The sequence below is a fragment of the Dicentrarchus labrax genome, unplaced genomic scaffold (assembly GCF_905237075.1).
Source record: "Dicentrarchus labrax unplaced genomic scaffold, dlabrax2021, whole genome shotgun sequence".
Taxonomy (NCBI): domain Eukaryota; kingdom Metazoa; phylum Chordata; class Actinopteri; family Moronidae; genus Dicentrarchus; species Dicentrarchus labrax.
Window position 1 is genome coordinate 31,144,008 of NW_026136705.1, and position 17,440 is coordinate 31,161,447.

At 43.8% G+C, this 17,440-nt stretch overlaps 1 protein-coding gene across 5 annotated transcripts in view; it reads left to right on the forward strand.

The window, feature by feature from the left end:
• LOC127363861 (glutamate receptor 1-like) overlaps positions 1–17,440 on the forward strand; it is a 67,649-nt gene that overhangs the window by 30,549 nt on the left and 19,660 nt on the right. For all 5 annotated transcript variants that reach the window (XM_051400828.1, XM_051400829.1, XM_051400830.1 and 2 more), the window contains exons 4-15: positions 5,360–5,544; positions 8,010–8,063; positions 8,162–8,320; positions 8,523–8,690; positions 8,793–8,897; positions 9,939–10,049; positions 10,130–10,336; positions 11,082–11,297; positions 11,406–11,529; positions 11,676–11,823; positions 13,831–14,029; positions 16,047–16,294. In XM_051400828.1, coding sequence (XP_051256788.1) covers positions 5,360–5,544; positions 8,010–8,063; positions 8,162–8,320; positions 8,523–8,690; positions 8,793–8,897; positions 9,939–10,049; positions 10,130–10,336; positions 11,082–11,297; positions 11,406–11,529; positions 11,676–11,823; positions 13,831–14,029; positions 16,047–16,294 — 1,924 coding nt within the window. The remainder of the gene's footprint in view (positions 1–5,359; positions 5,545–8,009; positions 8,064–8,161; positions 8,321–8,522; positions 8,691–8,792; positions 8,898–9,938; positions 10,050–10,129; positions 10,337–11,081; positions 11,298–11,405; positions 11,530–11,675; positions 11,824–13,830; positions 14,030–16,046; positions 16,295–17,440) is intronic.

A 17,440-nucleotide genomic window follows, 5' to 3' on the forward strand; every position in this document is an offset into this window, starting at 1 on the left:
ACACACGCTGTTCAAAGTGAGAGAGTTTTGTTTTAGTTCGCCCCGTCCTGAGAGGCTGAAATTCCTTTAGAAATAAATAAATAAATAAATGAATAAATAAATAGTCTGGAGCTGAGGAACACGGCCTGAAAAGGTCGCTGTGGATTGTTTGTATTTTTCAATTCCCGCACAATGAGCTCTGTGTCAACGTATTTACCTCACTGAACCCTGAACAAAGTGTATGCCAACATAATGCACAGAAATGGCCCTGCGTTGGCCTTTATTTGGCCCCATGTTGGCCCTGTTCTGGCCCCATGTTGGCCTTTATTTGGCCCCATGTTGGCCCTGTTTTGGCCCCATGCTGGCCCTGTTCTGGCCCCATGTTGGCATGTTTTGGCCCCATGTTGGCCCTGCTTTGGCCCCATGTTGGCCCTGTTCTGGCCCCATGCTGGCCCTGTTCTGGCCCCATGTTGGCCCTGTTCTGGCCCCATGTTTGCCCCATGTTGGCCCTGTTCTGGCCCCATGTTTGCCCCATGCTGGCCCTGTTCTGGCCCCATGCTGGCCCTGTTCTGGCCCCATGTTGGCCTTTATTTGGCCCCATGTTGGCCCTGTTTTGGCCCCATGTTGGCCCTGTTCTGGCCCCATGCTGGCCCTGTTCTGGCCCCATGTTGGCCCTGTGTTTACCTTTATTTGGCCCTGAGTTGTACCAGACAGACAGATTTAATGAGTGCCAGAGGACAGATGGAGGCTGATGCTGTAATTCTCTGTAAAAGCTCTGCTGGGAAACATACAGGTACACTGCTGAGGAGTCTCTCCTCCTCCTCCTTCTCCTCCTCTCCACTTTCTGTTCTCCTCTCATCCTTTTCTTCTTCTCCCCCCCGTCCTCTCTCTGTGCATTAATAGTAAATTCATGCAGGCTGTTTATGTAAATTAGATGCAGAACCGAGAGTAAGAGCAGTTTTATAAATATAGATATAAAACTGCTCTTTCTGTATTTCTTCCTTTCTTCCTCTCTTCCTCTCCGTGAATGTGTCTCTTTCTCTACCTCTATTTTTGTCTTTAATCTTATTCTCTCTCTCTCTCTCTCAGTATCAGTGACTGACACTCTATCAGTGTGGGTGTGTTGGTCGGCTGTATCTCTAATGGAAGGTTATACATTATCATTAACACACACTTGACTTGCCTCAGTGTGTGTGTGTGTGTGTGCGTGCAGCTGCTGTAAACTGTGTGGATGCTAATGAGCAGTTACCTATCAGAGGTCATCACACAATCTCTCGTCACATTGCGTCCTCGCTCTGCTTTTTCTGCTTCCTCGACTTTTGTTCTGCACTCGCAGCGGAGCAGCTAATCGCTACATGGCCAAAAGTATGTGGACAGCTCAACGTTTCAGCCAGATGTGGTGGTTGAACATGTGGCTGTGACACTGTGGGCATTAATGTGTCGCTCTAACAGCCTCCACTCTTCTGCTTTCATGTCGTAATGACTGCAGGAGAACATATTTTAGGAAATTAGTCGACGTAAATGAGTATTTTCTGGAATTTGATGAAAATAGGACTTTTCCAGAATGTGTCATTTCCCATCAACAATACAACAGTCTGACACTACAAATACATACAATACACACAAACACTCAATTTATCAGTTTAAATACAGATTATTAGCAGCAGCCATATGATGAAGTTTGTGTAGATTATCATTAACCACTGTGTTCATTGTCTGTTTTGGGGCTTTTAGCATCATTAGGACTTTATTATTTGTATAAATTAGTCTTTAAAGCATGAGAACTAATTATTAGATCCAATGATCTCACATTATTGCTGCTTGTTATAATTGTTGGATCAGGTGTTACCTGGTCTCTCTCTGTTAGGGTCTAATTATCCTCGGGTCTTTGTGTGTCCGGTTTTCAGTGGATCAGTTTTGGATCAGGTCCACCATCTTGGAGCTGTGAACGGTGGAGTTGTGCAGGGTGTACACAGATATAGAGAGTATACCCTCTTCTAAATCCCCTGTGATGTAGGGGTCTGCAAGCTGATTTGTTTTCCTAGGATGGGGAAGGCAGGATGTAGATTTGTAGATAGAGAAAGGAATCAGGAACCCTGCAGGTAGTCTGTGGGCCAGTATTGATCATACAATCTGCACCTCTCCTGTGTTCATTTCACAATGATCCTTAGAGGGTCAGTGACACTGTGCAAACACTACTGGCCCATTTATGGGTGATAAATATGCAAAAGTAGTCTTAACATGTTTATAGCACAGGTTCATACTGGACTTATGGAGCTGCTGCAGCCAGTTGCAGCAGATGTTCATACATTGATCCTGTTAGAGCCTCAGTTCATCTAATGTGACCAACATTACAGCATTATAGTGAAGTGCTGCAGAGATCCCCTGGACGACAAATCCTCTTCTCCAGATGTAAGAAAAGGATTTCTGGAGCTTTCTACCATCCGTTGGTTTCTTCCTCCCATCGCTGTTAATGACAGCGTTCATCAGCTCTACACTCAGAAATAATGTGACTTTAATCTGCTGGAAGGTGCTGCATTTACACAACACACACACACACACACACACACACACACACACACACACACACACACTCACACACAGTGACATCTCCTCCAGGGTTACTACCTCTGTGTGTGTGTGTGTGTGTGTGTGACAGTATCTTTGAAGTTACTTTCTCACTTTGTCTCTCTGTTCATCTCTCTGTACTCTTTGAAGTCTATCTGAATTTTGCTGACTTGTCTTTTGAACACTGTGTGTGTGTGTGTGTGTGTGTGTGTGTGTGTGTGTGTACTGTAAAATGCTGATGTGATTACTCTGCGTGTTGACTCAAAAAAACCACAGAACAGACTCTGCCTGTTGGGTTGTAGAGACACACTGGAAGCATTTGCACTTTCTGTTCCTTGTTTTTCGCTCCGATATCGGCTTACGTGAGTCTCGTGTTTTAGCCTTCCTCGTGTTTTAAAGCCTCTTCTTCGTCATCTGTGGAGTGGAAACATCCGATTTGCACTCAGTCAGAGAAAGTAAAAACCACGTTCCTGCTCACAGTTCAGTTTAAACTCCCAGCACGCCACCTCCTCTCAGCCGAAGAGTCAGTCACAGAGGACGGCAGCAGAGGTCGGACCACCGTCTGAGGCTGTCACAACACCTGAATCATAAACTTTGATACAATACTAGCATGGAAAAATGACAGTAAACTTAAAAAGGCACAATAAAAATGCTAATTATTATTATAGATTAGCAACCTGCACACTGATTGTACAGAACTGAACGCAGACACATTTGTAATAATGTTCAGTGTTAGTAAGGTTGAGGCTCAGGCTGACAATCTGGTTGCATGCTGTTGTTTTTTATAACTTTGGTACTTTCGATACTATTGAATGGTAGTATTGTATCAATTCAAACACTCGGTATTAAAGTACTGAAGTATGGTTACTTGTGACAACCTAACCATAGTTGCTAACGGTTCTACAGCAGTTTGTCCGAGGGTCAGCAGAGAGCGTCAGAGCGGCCGGCTGTCACTCTGTATCCACCGCTGCTACAAAACCAAAGTGCAGAGATAACCGAGAAGTTGACTCGAGTGATGGCGGGAATCATCAACTTCTCGGGCAGTGGAGGTATCTGGAAGTCTGAACCGGGATGCAGTTTTATGGTCGATAAAAATACTTTGTGCTGTTTGCCTTCCATTGGCAAATTAACCAAAACGTTTATTTTGGACCCTGGATGGTCGGTTGTTGGTTCGTTGGTCCCGACTGAAATCTCTGGATTCAAATTAGATTTACTACAAACATTCAGGGTCTCCAGCGCCACCACAAGGTTTTTGGTTTTATTAATGGATGTATTGTCGTGGAACCTGCTTTACAGAGCATGGTGAAGGGTTGTTTTTCCCTCCATCAGGTCTTCCAGGTTTGATGATGAAGCCGAGCTGGTGTATCACGTTTCTGCTGATGGTCTGACTGTGTGAGGTCAGGGTTTCTCTGCTTAAATAATGGATCACAGCTCAGGAGAGGAGCGGGTGTGAATGATTAAAGATAAAAAGAAGAAGTTTGCCCCGAAAAGCTTCTCAGATAAAATTTCATCATTCATCGTCATCACTAATATCTATTTTTTTCTAAAACCAGGCCACTTAAACAAAAATAGAAGCATCATGAGTCTGTGGCGTCTCAGTGTGAAGCAGCTTTTTGAAGTTAAACCCGGGCCAAGTCCAGCCCGAGGCAGACAGCGAACATCACAGGAGTTTGATCCGCTAAAAAAACACATCTTGACATTCAGTTTGAGGAGCCACCGTCTCTTCACATCCACTCCTCCGTCTCCACGGCGGCGGCCACGAGCAACGAGGGAGACGGAGGTTATCAGCGAGATGGAAGAGGAAATATGAATAAATACAAACATACAAACAGACATGTTGTGGTTTTAGCAGCAGTTAGCATTAGCACTGTCCTCCCAGCTGAATACAGGTAACTAGCCACGTGAATCACCTGTTGGTTGTTTGATGGCGTTAACAGTTTATTCATTGATTATTGGTTGATTGAGGTGATAGTGAGGTTGACATTGAGGTTGACTAGAGCGCTCGGAGGGAAACTTTGTTCATTTTACTTTTAATCTGGCAGCTGAAGATACTCTGCTGATCATTAATACATTACGAGCCGTTGCAACAGATGAAACTACTCAACTGTGTTTGCTTCAGCTTGACCAACTCAATGTTACTTCCACATGAATGCATTCGTAGACTGAGTTACTGTTTTACATTCAACTGGAGATAAATATTATCTGTGTTGATTTAGATAATAAGTACGGCTCACTTTCTTCCTTCAAATTCACTAAAGTCAGATGTGAACACATTATTATGGGATAGACATTTTCTGAATGAAGCTACTGACTCAAACTAATGCACCATTATTTTCACTATCAATTAACATACATGTGAAAGGACAACTCAATTACAGATGAGATTTAAAGATACAATGGGCATTATGAATACAATTTAAGACCTATTTTACACTACTACTGCAAAAAAAGTAGCACCCCATTCATCTTCCAGTCACTATTGATTAAAAGGCAATATATACTGTATATACATGGGGGAAAGTTCCATGTCAGTTTCACTTTGTAGTTGTTACAGCGTGAGAGTTTCAACCTCCTCTGCTGCTGGTGGCAGACATTAAAATAACTACATATAAATACCCAATCTCCTCTCTGATGGTCCTGTGTGTTTATGTAGGTCATATAGAGGCATCAGTATTAAACTGAGACTGTTTATAACCGGTTAGACTTTTACGCCGTACTGTTACCTGCTGCCACTGCTGTTTCTCCATTAATGATGGGATCTCTTCGTGAATACATCCACATATTCAGATGTTTGATGTTATTTCTTTCTCAGGTCTGTCGGTGCTGCAGAGGATCTTGGACACGGCGGCGGAGCACAGTTGGCAGGTCACCTCCGTTAACTTGGACACGCTGACAGAAGCCGGCTTCATCAAGCTGCTGGCAGATCTGGACTATAAGAAGGACTTTCAGATCATCATCGACTGCGAGCTGGAACGACTCAACTCCATCCTCAACCTGGTGAACACTCACTGATCCTCATGTCAATAAAACACCACCAAACATCACCGAGGACACAGGGTGCTCAGGTCCTCAGGTCCATACAGAGAGATGAACATAAACTAAAGTTATAGGACAAGAAGTGTAATGTGTTTTTTGCCAGTTGTGGCTCCTGCCACCCCGGGGGTTAAGTGAGCTAACTAGCTAACGGCAGCTAACATTAGCAGTTAGCGTCTACAGACAATAATCTCTCCATAAAATCTGATCCAGTTTGACGGGTGAATGTTTGATATTATTGGTTGAAATCAGTTAGTTCATGCTGAGGAAGACAAAATGATTGGATTTTATATAAAAATATAAAGAAATTGAGTTTATGTTGTTAAATAAAGGAATAATATAACTGAGGATGAGATCTTAAAGGGTTAAAATGAGATTAAACAAATGAACAAGCACTACGGCTCACCAGACTCCATTGACAAAAACATTAATTTTACCCCACAGTTTATAAGACTCTTAATTCCAGTGATAGTAATATAATAAAACTCCTGATTTCATTCTGTTCAAATGAAAGGATTTCACTGAGCTTGTTATACACTTGATTTATTGATTACTGTCAGGTTGTAAAGAGAATTATAACAAATATAACAATAACTGCTTCTGCAATAACTCACCTACCCTCGCTTTAAGAGTGTGAAACAGATCTGTTGGTAGTCGTCAGTGTCGTGCTGAATGTCTGTAAGCCTGTGATCCAGTGAACTGAGGTCAGAAAACTGCAATGTTCAGTCGAGTCTTGTTTATTTTGTGAAGATTTCTTGGCCAGGGTTGTTTTGTTGAGTCCAGCAGAGCGCTGCCGGGTCTCCACACTCACCGAAACTGCCCTGCGCTTCTCATTTCCATTCAACTTTGAGTGATTTTGTGTGTATTTGTGCTCTTTGTGGGTTTCTCTCAGTATTCTGAGCAGCAGGATGTTGGTTTTCGAGTTGCAGCTGCATTCAGTGTTTTGATTTTCATGCAACACTTTGATTTAAGCTTCATTGATAATCGACTGGCAGGAGAGGGAACAGAGTGATTGAGCGCAGAGGGAAGATAAGTTTGCAGTGGAAAGGATGTTTTTTGGAGAACGGGGGAGGGAGAGGGAGGGAGAGAGAGGGCAGCGGTAAAGATGTGTGAACTCTGGCCAGAAACCAACCGTCATTTGGGAAACTCCGCTTCCTGCTCAACTCCAGCTGGCTGACGGAGGCTGAAGTATCAGGTGGTGCTTTGGAGCTGTGAAATGAAGCTTTTGGCTTCAGCTGAATTTATTTTAGGTTTACTTTCATGCGACCTGGCTGGAAATATCAGGCGGTGTTGGAGTCGCAGTTGGACTTTGTTTGGCTGATTTAGTTTGGTTGAATGTGTGCCGTATCAGGTGGATCTGCTGAGTGATGATGTTGAGTCGAGCTGACAGGTTGATTATTTACACTGCTGGTAACAATGTGTGTATGTGTAGGCGCTGTGTGTTAAACCTTGACAATAATGGGGTCTTAAAAGTCTTAAAAAGATTAAATATGATAATAATAATATGAATTTTAGGACTTACAATGTCTTAAAATGTCTCAAAGGACAACATGGCGGACTCCCTCTTCGATAGAAACGGCTCATTATAACGGTGTGTTCACAGCAAATGGGAGTGAATTATCACCTCGTTCAAATTTACTCGTGGGATCATTTGTGTTTACTTGCATTTCCCTGAATGAGCCCAAAAATAAACAGATTTAATGTCAATAAACGGATCAAAATAATGCCGAAACATCTTCGTCATGATGCCGAGGTCTGTGTGCAAGACGACAAGCAAACCAGTTTTAACATGCTGGATTTCTGAATGGAGTTTGGTTCAGTCGGAGCTAACTTCTTCCTCTCCTGCTTTACTACATTCTTATATTCAGGTGATTCTACTCTAAAACTGAACGAGGTGAAACCTGCAGAAACCACAGCAATAATAATGAAAGAAGGAGGAGGAAGAGGACAGGAGGCAAGAAGAGGAGGAGGAGGTGAAGCTGATGGAAGGATTGAGGAGGAGGAGGAACAGCTTTCTCCTCCTGCAGACCAGCTGTGTTAGTGAACGCTCATCGACTGATGCTCATTAGGAGCTGGACCTGAGCGGGAGACAGGAGTCAGCACCTGCTTCCTCCTCCTCCTCCTCCTCCTCCTCCTCCTTTCCTCTCTATCCCCCTTTCCTCTTCCTCCCCCTCTCCTCCCTTCCTGTCCTCTGTCATCAGGAGACCCTCTCTCTTTCTCTTCCTGATGGTGGCGGCGAGCAATTAATCCCTCGAATTTGAGTCTTCCAATTAGCAGCTGTTTGAGAGCACACACACACACACACACACACACACACACACACACACAGATGAGTGTGATGAATGTGTAATGGATGCTTTTTATCATCATTAGAAACATCAGAAAAATGTAATTAGCATATCATTTATTCTGACTGCTCTCTCGCTCAGATTGCTGCTCAGAGGAGAAACTTGAAGAACTACCATTACGTCCTGGCCAATCTGGTGAGTCTGTCTATTTACTGGAAGAACGCATGAATACAGTGTGTGCAGGAGGGGTTCAGTCAGTGAGCGTTGTGTGTGTCTGTGTGTGTGTGCGTCAGGGCTTCATGGATCTGAACTTGACGGAGTTTCAGAAGCTCGGGCCCAACGTGACGGGCTTCCAGCTGGTGAACCGGTCCGATCCAGCTGTGGAGAAGATCAACCAGGACTGGCTGGACTTCGACAGCAAAGACCTCAAACTTGCCCGCAGGAGGCTCAAGGTACACACACACACACACACACACACACACACACACACACACAGTGTTTCTATAACTGAAGTAAAAGTACCACACAGTGAAAATACCCCAAAGTCCTGCATTCAAAGTAGGGATGTGCCGGTCCGACACAGTAAATAAATAAAGTAACATAAATAGCATCAATCATTTATCATTTAGTGCTGAACCTCATTGTCGTCCTCAGTACACCGGAGCTCTGACCTACGATGGCGTCAGCGTCATGGCGACGGCGTTTCAGAACCTGCGGCGGCAACGGATCGACATCTCTCGCCGTGGCAACGCCGGGGAGTGTCTGGCAAACCCTCCCGCCCCCTGGGGACAGGGCATCGACATACAGCGAGCACTGCAACAGGTTTATACACACAAATATACACAATACAGCACTAATGCTAACGATGCACCATAGAAACCTAGAGTCAACATGGCGTGTGTGTGTGTGTGTGTGTGTTGGCAGGTGCGTCTGGAGGGCCTGACGGGTTGGGTTCAGTTTGACGAGCGAGGACATCGCACCAACTACACTCTGACTGTGATGGAGCTCAGCCACAGCGGACCCAGGAAGGTTGTTCCTTCTTTTTGTTGAACGAGAGTTTTTCTAACTGAAGTTTGGTGCGGCGTCGCTCTGCAGGGAGTCGGGAATCTTCAGGTTTTCACCACATCAGCTCATTTTAATAATTAGCTCCCTCTCCTCTGATTAAAAGTGCGATCATCAGTGAAATCAGCTGCTGCAGCGCTTGTTTGGTATGAAAACCTGCAGACTCTCAGCTTTCTGTTGAACTCCATCAGACAACAGTATTACAGTTTGAGTTCTCGCTGTAATGAGGCTTTGTTGTTAAAATGACACACAGAGGTCCAGGACTCACATCGGACACTTAAGTTTACTGATGCTGCCATCTTTGGGACGAGTTGAGACAAACAAGCAGAAACCAGCAGAGCTCACTGTTTGAAGTAGTTCCAGGAACTATGAAGCCACAGGAGCTAAACCCGGGCACTTATGTCTTGGCAAAGCACTTAGGGAAAAACAGCTGGTGCGCCTGTGGAGCAGAGCTGCATGCACAGCCGATCAAATATGATTAACAGAAAAAACGTATTGAAACAGACGTTGAGTTTTAGATGAGTAAACTCTAACTTCACTTCAAAAACAATGGTGGAAGAGTGCATGCAAGGCGCCGTACCATAGGAGAATAATGGTATAGTTGCTTTACTGCCCCCGTCTGCTTCCCCAGACTGGCTGCATGCCGACCGCCGTCTACTGTCGGTAATACATATATATATATGTGTGTGTGTGTGTGTGTGTGTGTGTGTATATATTTTGTTTTACGAGTTGCATAAAGGATGCTGAATTTCATTAAACAATCCTGTGTTATAACCTTGTCTCCTTCTATACACCCCCACATCCAAACTCTACGCCACCGCTCATCCTGCCTCTGATCCTCGTGAAGGTTTAGCATTTTGGAAAACTGATCTTTTGTTTTTCTTCACTTGTGAAAAAACTTTAAAACAAAACCAGAAGTGACAGACGAGGAGAGTAACCGAGTAGAAACAGCACAGATGGACACACAGATTCTGGTACCGTAGTGTAACTCTGCTGCTGTGTGTTCAGATCGGCTTCTGGAACGAGAGGAGAGGCTACGTGAACACCAACATCTACCGGCCAGTGGTGGAGGAGTTCCACGGTCTGCAGAACAGAACATACGTAGTGACCACCATCCTGGTAAGACTGGGAAGACATGACGGCGTTTACAACTTACCTTCCTGCGTTTTTTAACCTGAACGCCGCCTGTCTCCGTACAGGAAGCCCCGTACATGATGCTGAAGAAGAACCACGAGCAGCTTGAAGGAAACGACAGGTACGAAGGTTACTGCGCCGAACTGGCCTCAGAGATCGCCAAACACGTCGGCTTCGTCTACCGGCTCGAGCTGGTGGGGGACGGCAAGTACGGCGCCCGAGACGCAGAAACAAAGATGTGGAACGGCATGGTGGGAGAACTGGTGTACGGGGTGAGTGTGACCAGATCTCAACCACAGAGCAGAATAATCCATCACAGTTAACAGTCGCTGTGCTTGTACGACAACTAGCTAGCTCCAACTTCACTGTACGTGAAGGAGTTTGACATTATTGAGCTCAGGTTGCAGAATAATAGAGACTGAAAGGCTGTGTGTTGTGTTAGCGTTGGTCCAGACTGTTCACAGACTGCTATCAGCTCACATTATGAGTCACTGTGGTTTTTGTATTGTGGAGAGCCTGATAGCTCGTAAAGATTATGCTATTTTATTTATTTTAACATTCTGTAGCCTTCCTTGTACTGTTGCTAACAGCTGCTAACTAGCTAAGACTAGCTCTTAACAGCCAGAGTAGAAGAAGATGCTACACAGGGACACACTGTCTTTAAATAGCTATCATACTGCAACCTGAGCTCGTCTCAGCTCATCACTTGTTGCAGCATTTGTCGGGGACTATTTTCAGCGGCGGATTAATCCACATTTTTACTTGCCAACCTTATATAGGGAGCTTCTGGAAACCTCAGAGACTTTGTTTCATCCTCTTACTAATGTTCATCAGTATTCATTCATTCATTCGTTTGTCCATTTATCGAAATATGATCTAATCCAGGAGCACATCATCAACCAACATGAGTCTGTGAGGTCACAGAATACACTGCAGTAACACTAATACACACACAAGCATCAATAAATGATGTTTGTATCTGTAACACTCTCTTTCTCTCTCTCTCTCTCTCTGCAGAAGGCCGACGTGGCGGTCGCCCCGCTCACCATCACTCTGGTGCGAGAGCAGGTGATCGACTTCACCAAACCCTTCATGTCTCTGGGAATCTCCATCATGATCAAGAAACCCACAAAGTCCAAACCGGGCGTCTTCTCCTTCCTCGACCCGCTGGCCTACGAGATCTGGATGTGCATCGTCTTCGCCTACATCGGAGTCAGCGTGGTGCTCTTCCTGGTGAGTGTGTGTGTGTGTGTGTGTGTGTGTGTGTGTTTATAAGTGTGTTTGTGTGTGAAACATGACTTTTACTGCAGGCAGCTGTTACCTGTGTACTTTGCGTCTCAGGTGAGTCGTTTCAGTCCTTATGAGTGGAAGGGTGAAGATGAAGATGATGAAGATGAAACTCTGCCTTCCTCTGCCTCTCGACGAGCTCTGCCGACTTCTTCCTCTGAGCTCGCTCACTCTCCAGGTACCTCATCATCATCATCATCATCATCATCATCATCAAGCCTTGAAACCTCTTTTTTTATCGTGTTTACTTTCATTCAGTAACATGTAAAACTGGATTTTAATGCGTTGGTGTTTTTTCCTGTTTGATCTGATTCTGTTCTACAGGGTACTCCCAGAACCAGAACCAAAACCAGAACCAGAACCAGCAGAAAGAAAAAGAGGCTCCAGAACACAGCAATGACTTTGGGATCTTTAACTCTCTCTGGTTCTCACTCGGGGCCTTCATGCAGCAGGGCTGTGACATCTCCCCCAGGTAGGACATCACATGTCCCAACCAGGAAACAACACAAACAGATAAAAAAATTTAAAACCAGCAAGTCGTTCTTTTATATGTTTGAACTATTTCAAGGCTTTGCTTCCCGTCTTTATGCTAAGCTAAGCTAGTTGTCTCCAGCTAACCCCGTCAAACACAAACTTTGAGAAAGTGCAGACCAGACAAAATGTGCTCACACACAGAGACATACAAAGGCAGGCGCACATATAAGCGTACCATCAGTGATATACAGCACTTAATTACTGTAGACATATCTCACACACACACACACACACACACACACACACACACACACATGTTATCATGAAACACATACAATTCTGTGTGACGTGCTGCCGAGTTAGTTGTATGTTACTGTTAAAGCCTGAGGCTGTTTCTATTCTGGATCTACAGTGTGTGTGTGTGTGTTTTATATATGTTTGTGTGTCACTATGTGTGTGTGTGTGTGTGTGTGTGTGTGTTTTATATATGTTTGTGTGTCACTATGTGTGTGTGTGTGTGTTTTATATATGTATGTGTGTCACTATGTGTGTGTGTGTGTGTGTGTTTTATATATGTATGTGTGTCACTATGTGTGTGTGTGTGTGTGTGTGTGTTTTATATAAGTATGTGTGTCACTGTGTGTGTGTGTTTATGGCTGTTTCAGTAACTGTTTTCTTCATAACCTCATTAAAGCAATGATGTTGTGAAGCGTGTCCTTATACGTTATATATACTGTATGTACAACCTCTGTGAGGCTTTATGATAATGTGTGAGAAAAAGGACAAAGCTCCAGTCTTTAACCTGCCGTTCATCATCAGTCAGTTGGGAGCTGCTGTCATTACACACGGCTGTGGCTGTTTGTGGCGCCTGTATCATTCATTTATCTATTAAAGCATTATCGGCAGTGATGTGTCAATCAAGTGCTTCACACGAAAGGAAAAAAAGTCGATCACACAAATTAATAATCAAACATCAGTTGACAAATGAGCCTTTGATAACCCGACTGCGGCACATTGTTTGTTACACGGAACCAACTGGGAAGTCGTCACAGGAACTTTTAAAAATCACACTGCAGGCGATTGGATCATTTTGTATGTCCCTGTCATTCTTTAGCAGCCGCCATCGTTGGGTTGTCACTTCTCACACACACTGTCACACACACACCGAGCCTTAAACCACACCTGGAGCTAATGCTGTAGCTGCCAGGAGTTCCTCAAAGAACGCTTCCTGGTCCGAACCACTGGGCGCATTGCGTGAAGCCTGGCAAGATAAAGTCTTTGTAGGGAAGCTTAAAAACGTGGTAGTTCAGCAAGGCTAGGTCCTTACTGCAGTGGCCATCGGTTCAAGTTTGACCAGTGGCCCTTTGCTACGTGTCATCCTCTCTCTCTCCTCCCTTCACTGTCTGTCTTCAGCTGTCCTATCAGTAAAGACACAAAGAAACAGTCCTTGTATCAGAGTTCTTACTATTACTGTGAGGACTTTTTGTCACACACAGAGACATGCTTCGTCTATCTGTCTCAACCCTGTTCATCGTGACACAACAATCAGTGTGTGCATGTGTGTGAGCATTACACACCACACAGGGTCACCTTTAGACGAGCCTCAGGGCCGAACAGTATCAGAGCAGGGGGTGAATGTGTCGATGTATTTGATGCTGATGTGAGGTACGGCTTGTGTTCGTGTGCCGCGTCCCTGCAGGCAGAGACAGCAGTTCAGCCTCAGCTGTCACACCTACTGTAGGAGATACAAAACAAGTGTAACACACATTATTTGTCCAGCGATTCAGCAGTGACAGCGACAGAAACCTCTCTGGTGATGTAATACGTCTTCTGGTGGCCATGTTGGAGGTCAGCTGGAGTGCTGCAGGGATGACGGCTTGTTTTTCACAAATAACTTACAAGACAAATCCAACTAATTTGTTTTTATGTAATTTATGTGCAGATGAACAGTGGTTAAAAGACTGTGAGCATGTGATTTATCTGTCTCCGCCCTCGTTCTCTCCAGGTCTCTCTCGGGTCGGATCGTGGGAGGAGTTTGGTGGTTTTTCACCCTCATCATCATCTCCTCCTATACAGCCAACCTGGCAGCCTTCCTCACAGTGGAGAGGATGGTCTCCCCCATAGAGAGCGCAGAGGACCTGGCCAAGCAGACGGAAATCGCCTACGGTACCCTGGAGGGAGGCTCCACCAAAGAGTTCTTCAGGGTAAGGAGGCATTGGCCCCCTTTTCCACCAAATTAGCTCTGGTTCTTGAACCGGTTTGGGCACTGCACAATGCACAACAACCTTTAGAATATGTCACACGCACTTCTTAAAGAAAACCTGCTGGGTACCAACTTTATTTTTGGTCTAAATGCTTAGAAAGGTTTAAAGCCGGAACGGAGCCGGTTCCCTGTTGGTGGAAATGGACTCATTGTTCTAATTTTTCAATACATCCATTTTATTCCAGTCTAACGGTCAGACAGAACATACTGTCATTCTGCAGAAGACAAAATATGTGCTGTATTCTTTGAACAGGACTGGGGCGAGTCACTGAGGAACATGTTGTGCTTTCGGCTTATTAACCTCTGGGACTCAGCCCATTTTGAGAGCACCATGTGTCTGTAGCTGTTAACATATTTTTAAGTATCGCATTAGAAAAGGTTGATAGAAACGTGAAAAATAAAAGTTTCTTCTGTCTCAAAATTCTAACAATATTTGCGAGACATTTCGATGGACACATGGTTACTAGGGGTGTAACGGTACACACAAGTCATGGTTCGGTACGTACCTCGGTATGGGGTCACAATTCGGTACGGGTTGGGCACAACGGGAAAAAAATAAAATAAAATCACATATAAAAGAAAGCTTTTTAATTTATTTTGAACAGACACCAGTTGACTGCAAAATAAAAAACCATCTCCTGTTATAAAAGTAAAAAAGAAATAGAATAAAACATAAAACAAATGTATTAGGAGGGTTCTCATTCTGTTAATACAGAGGAAAAGATAGACTAAGGTAGTCAGGTAGCACTTCTTGCCAACTGGCAACTTTGGTAACATAGGCATTTGGGCACATAGATGTTGATATGTATACGCCAATTGCTTCTGTGATGTTTTTGGCCCTGTCAGTGTTAATGTCAAGAGGTGGCTTAAAAGCAGCGGGGATAAGTTGTTGCACCAGTGACAGATATGTCGGGGTGATGCCGTCTTATGTGGGTTAGCATGTTTGAGGTGTTGCCCAGCAACATACCGCACCTCCGTGAAACATCGCCGGCAGAAAGTCTTTGTCCGGTCCACCACTCGCGTGCCATCACCACTATATTGTACTGGGAAGCCAAGGTGTTCCTAAACAGCTGATTTAAATGAAGCCGGCAGCTCCTCCAACTCCACACTTTCCATCACTTTTCTTCTTTGTCCTTTTTTGTAACTACTTCTTCTTCTTCTGTAATGACAGTTTCTGGTAGCTTTTAGGCCCTATACCGCCACCTGGATTAAAGTGAGGACTCGACTTTTTTTTAAACTCACTCAGACGTATTTGTCGTATGACTGCATGTACCGAACCGTGATGCCCGTCCCGTGACTATTCGGGACGAATACAAATACCACCCCTAATGGTTACCGGCTGCATTTTGACCCTAAAATACATTTTGTTCCACAGAAAACTTTGAATTATGACTTATTTGGAGGACATATTTTTCCACTGTTGATGGACCTAGACTTGCAGTTCCCGACTGCTTATAGTATTTTTCATGTCCAAGCTCTTTCTATAGCTGAGCACAGACCCCCTACGGAGGAAAATTAATTTTCTTATACTGACAGTCTCGTTCTTTTGGTCACTACCTAAAGCTTGTGGTCATAGGAATGAAGATCGACAGGTAAATCGAAACCTCAAGCCTGTGTTACAGCTGATGCCACACCAATCCGCCTGTCCATCTCACACTCCATTTTACCATCACTGTCGAACAAGATCGCAAGATACTGTAACCTTCCTCATATGAATGCTAACAGAAATGTCTGGTTTACATTATGTTTTTCACTTGGTTTTCCATCGTTTGAGCTTCAACTGGAGCTCTTTTAATGACATTCTCTTGTTATGTCCTCTTATTCTGCAATGGTTTAATGGCACCGACTGGCTGATTACTATCTCCACCAACTAGTGAACTCACATAACAGGTACTTTGAGCAGTATTTGATACGATCTTCTGATGATATAGTTTTGTCTTTATCTGTTCCCACTTTAGCGGTCCAAAATAGCAGTTTTCGAGAAGATGTGGTCGTACATGCGAAGCGCCGACCCCACAGTGTTCGTCAAGAACACCAATGAAGGTGTGATTAGAGTCAGAAAGTCGAAGGGGAAGTACGCCTACCTGCTTGAGTCCTCCATGAACGAGTACATCGAGCAGAGGAAGCCCTGCGACACCATGAAAGTAGGAGGCAACCTGGACTCTAAAGGCTATGGAGTGGCCACGCCCAAAGGATCGCCCCTCAGGTACACTCTGAAACTCCGGACAGGGGACAGTGAATGTGGGGTTAATGTTGGTGTCCTGTTTTGTCTGTTTTTGTGGGAAATTAGGTCAAACCACGCATGTGCATATGAAATCAGTCCTACAGTGTCAACAGCTTCGGTTGATCATCAACACATTGCACATGTTAAATTATGAAACTGCGGTGTCCTTAAAGGGACATATGCTTTCATGAATTTTGTTTTCTTGGTTTTAAATCAAAGGTTTATTGGATTAAAAATGAAGTTTTGTAAAGGCGTATCAGTCACACATCAGGATTTGGTTACATTAACCAAACTAAACTTACATTTATTCAAACTATTTGATAACATGAATATGCCAGTGTTCTGGGTCGCTGAGGTGCAGACTCAAGTCTTGGGTTTGATGACTTCAGACTCGACTAGATAAAATCCAAAGCAGGAGCTGCACTTCGATTTCAACAACAATGACCTGAATCTTCTTCCAGCATCATCCGAGCTTGCGTTGACAATCCTTATACTAATATTTGATTCATTATTATATCTGTTAAGACCACTGAAAATCTAAATCCACTATAAATAACTATATATTCCAACTATGTAATTTAGGGTCTTTTGTATGTAATAGTAAGCATCTAAAAAGTATTAGAGATTAGATTTATCATTTATTAGACCCCATCCTGCCTCCCACCCCTTCAGTTTCAACTCAGGTTTTTCTCTCATTCTACTAAGACTAATGTTAAATTAACTGCCTTGTTAACTCATCGTAATTAACACTTCACACCCAAAATATGTTCCAACAATCATCAACTTTAGCTTGCTCAAAATGTATTTTTAATTAGATGTGAAAATATTCTGGCTCTGTGTCTTGGTGCTGCTGGGTTTATCTTTCTGAATAGGTCCTGGTTTCACATCAGAAAGGGCTGTCCGATGCCAAAGGGAAGCGGTGAAAGTATTTTTATTAGCCTTTTTAGTGAAATGAGCAGTTTTTTTTAAACTAGGTTTCCTAATATAATAATATAATAGTACTTTTTTTTATTTCAGGCCACATTTCTAGAGGCTATGAGGTTTTCATGACTGTATGTTTTACAGCGTTTTGTTGGTTTTGGACTTTGAGACTTGAGACTTACACAAGACTTGAAAAACAACAACTTG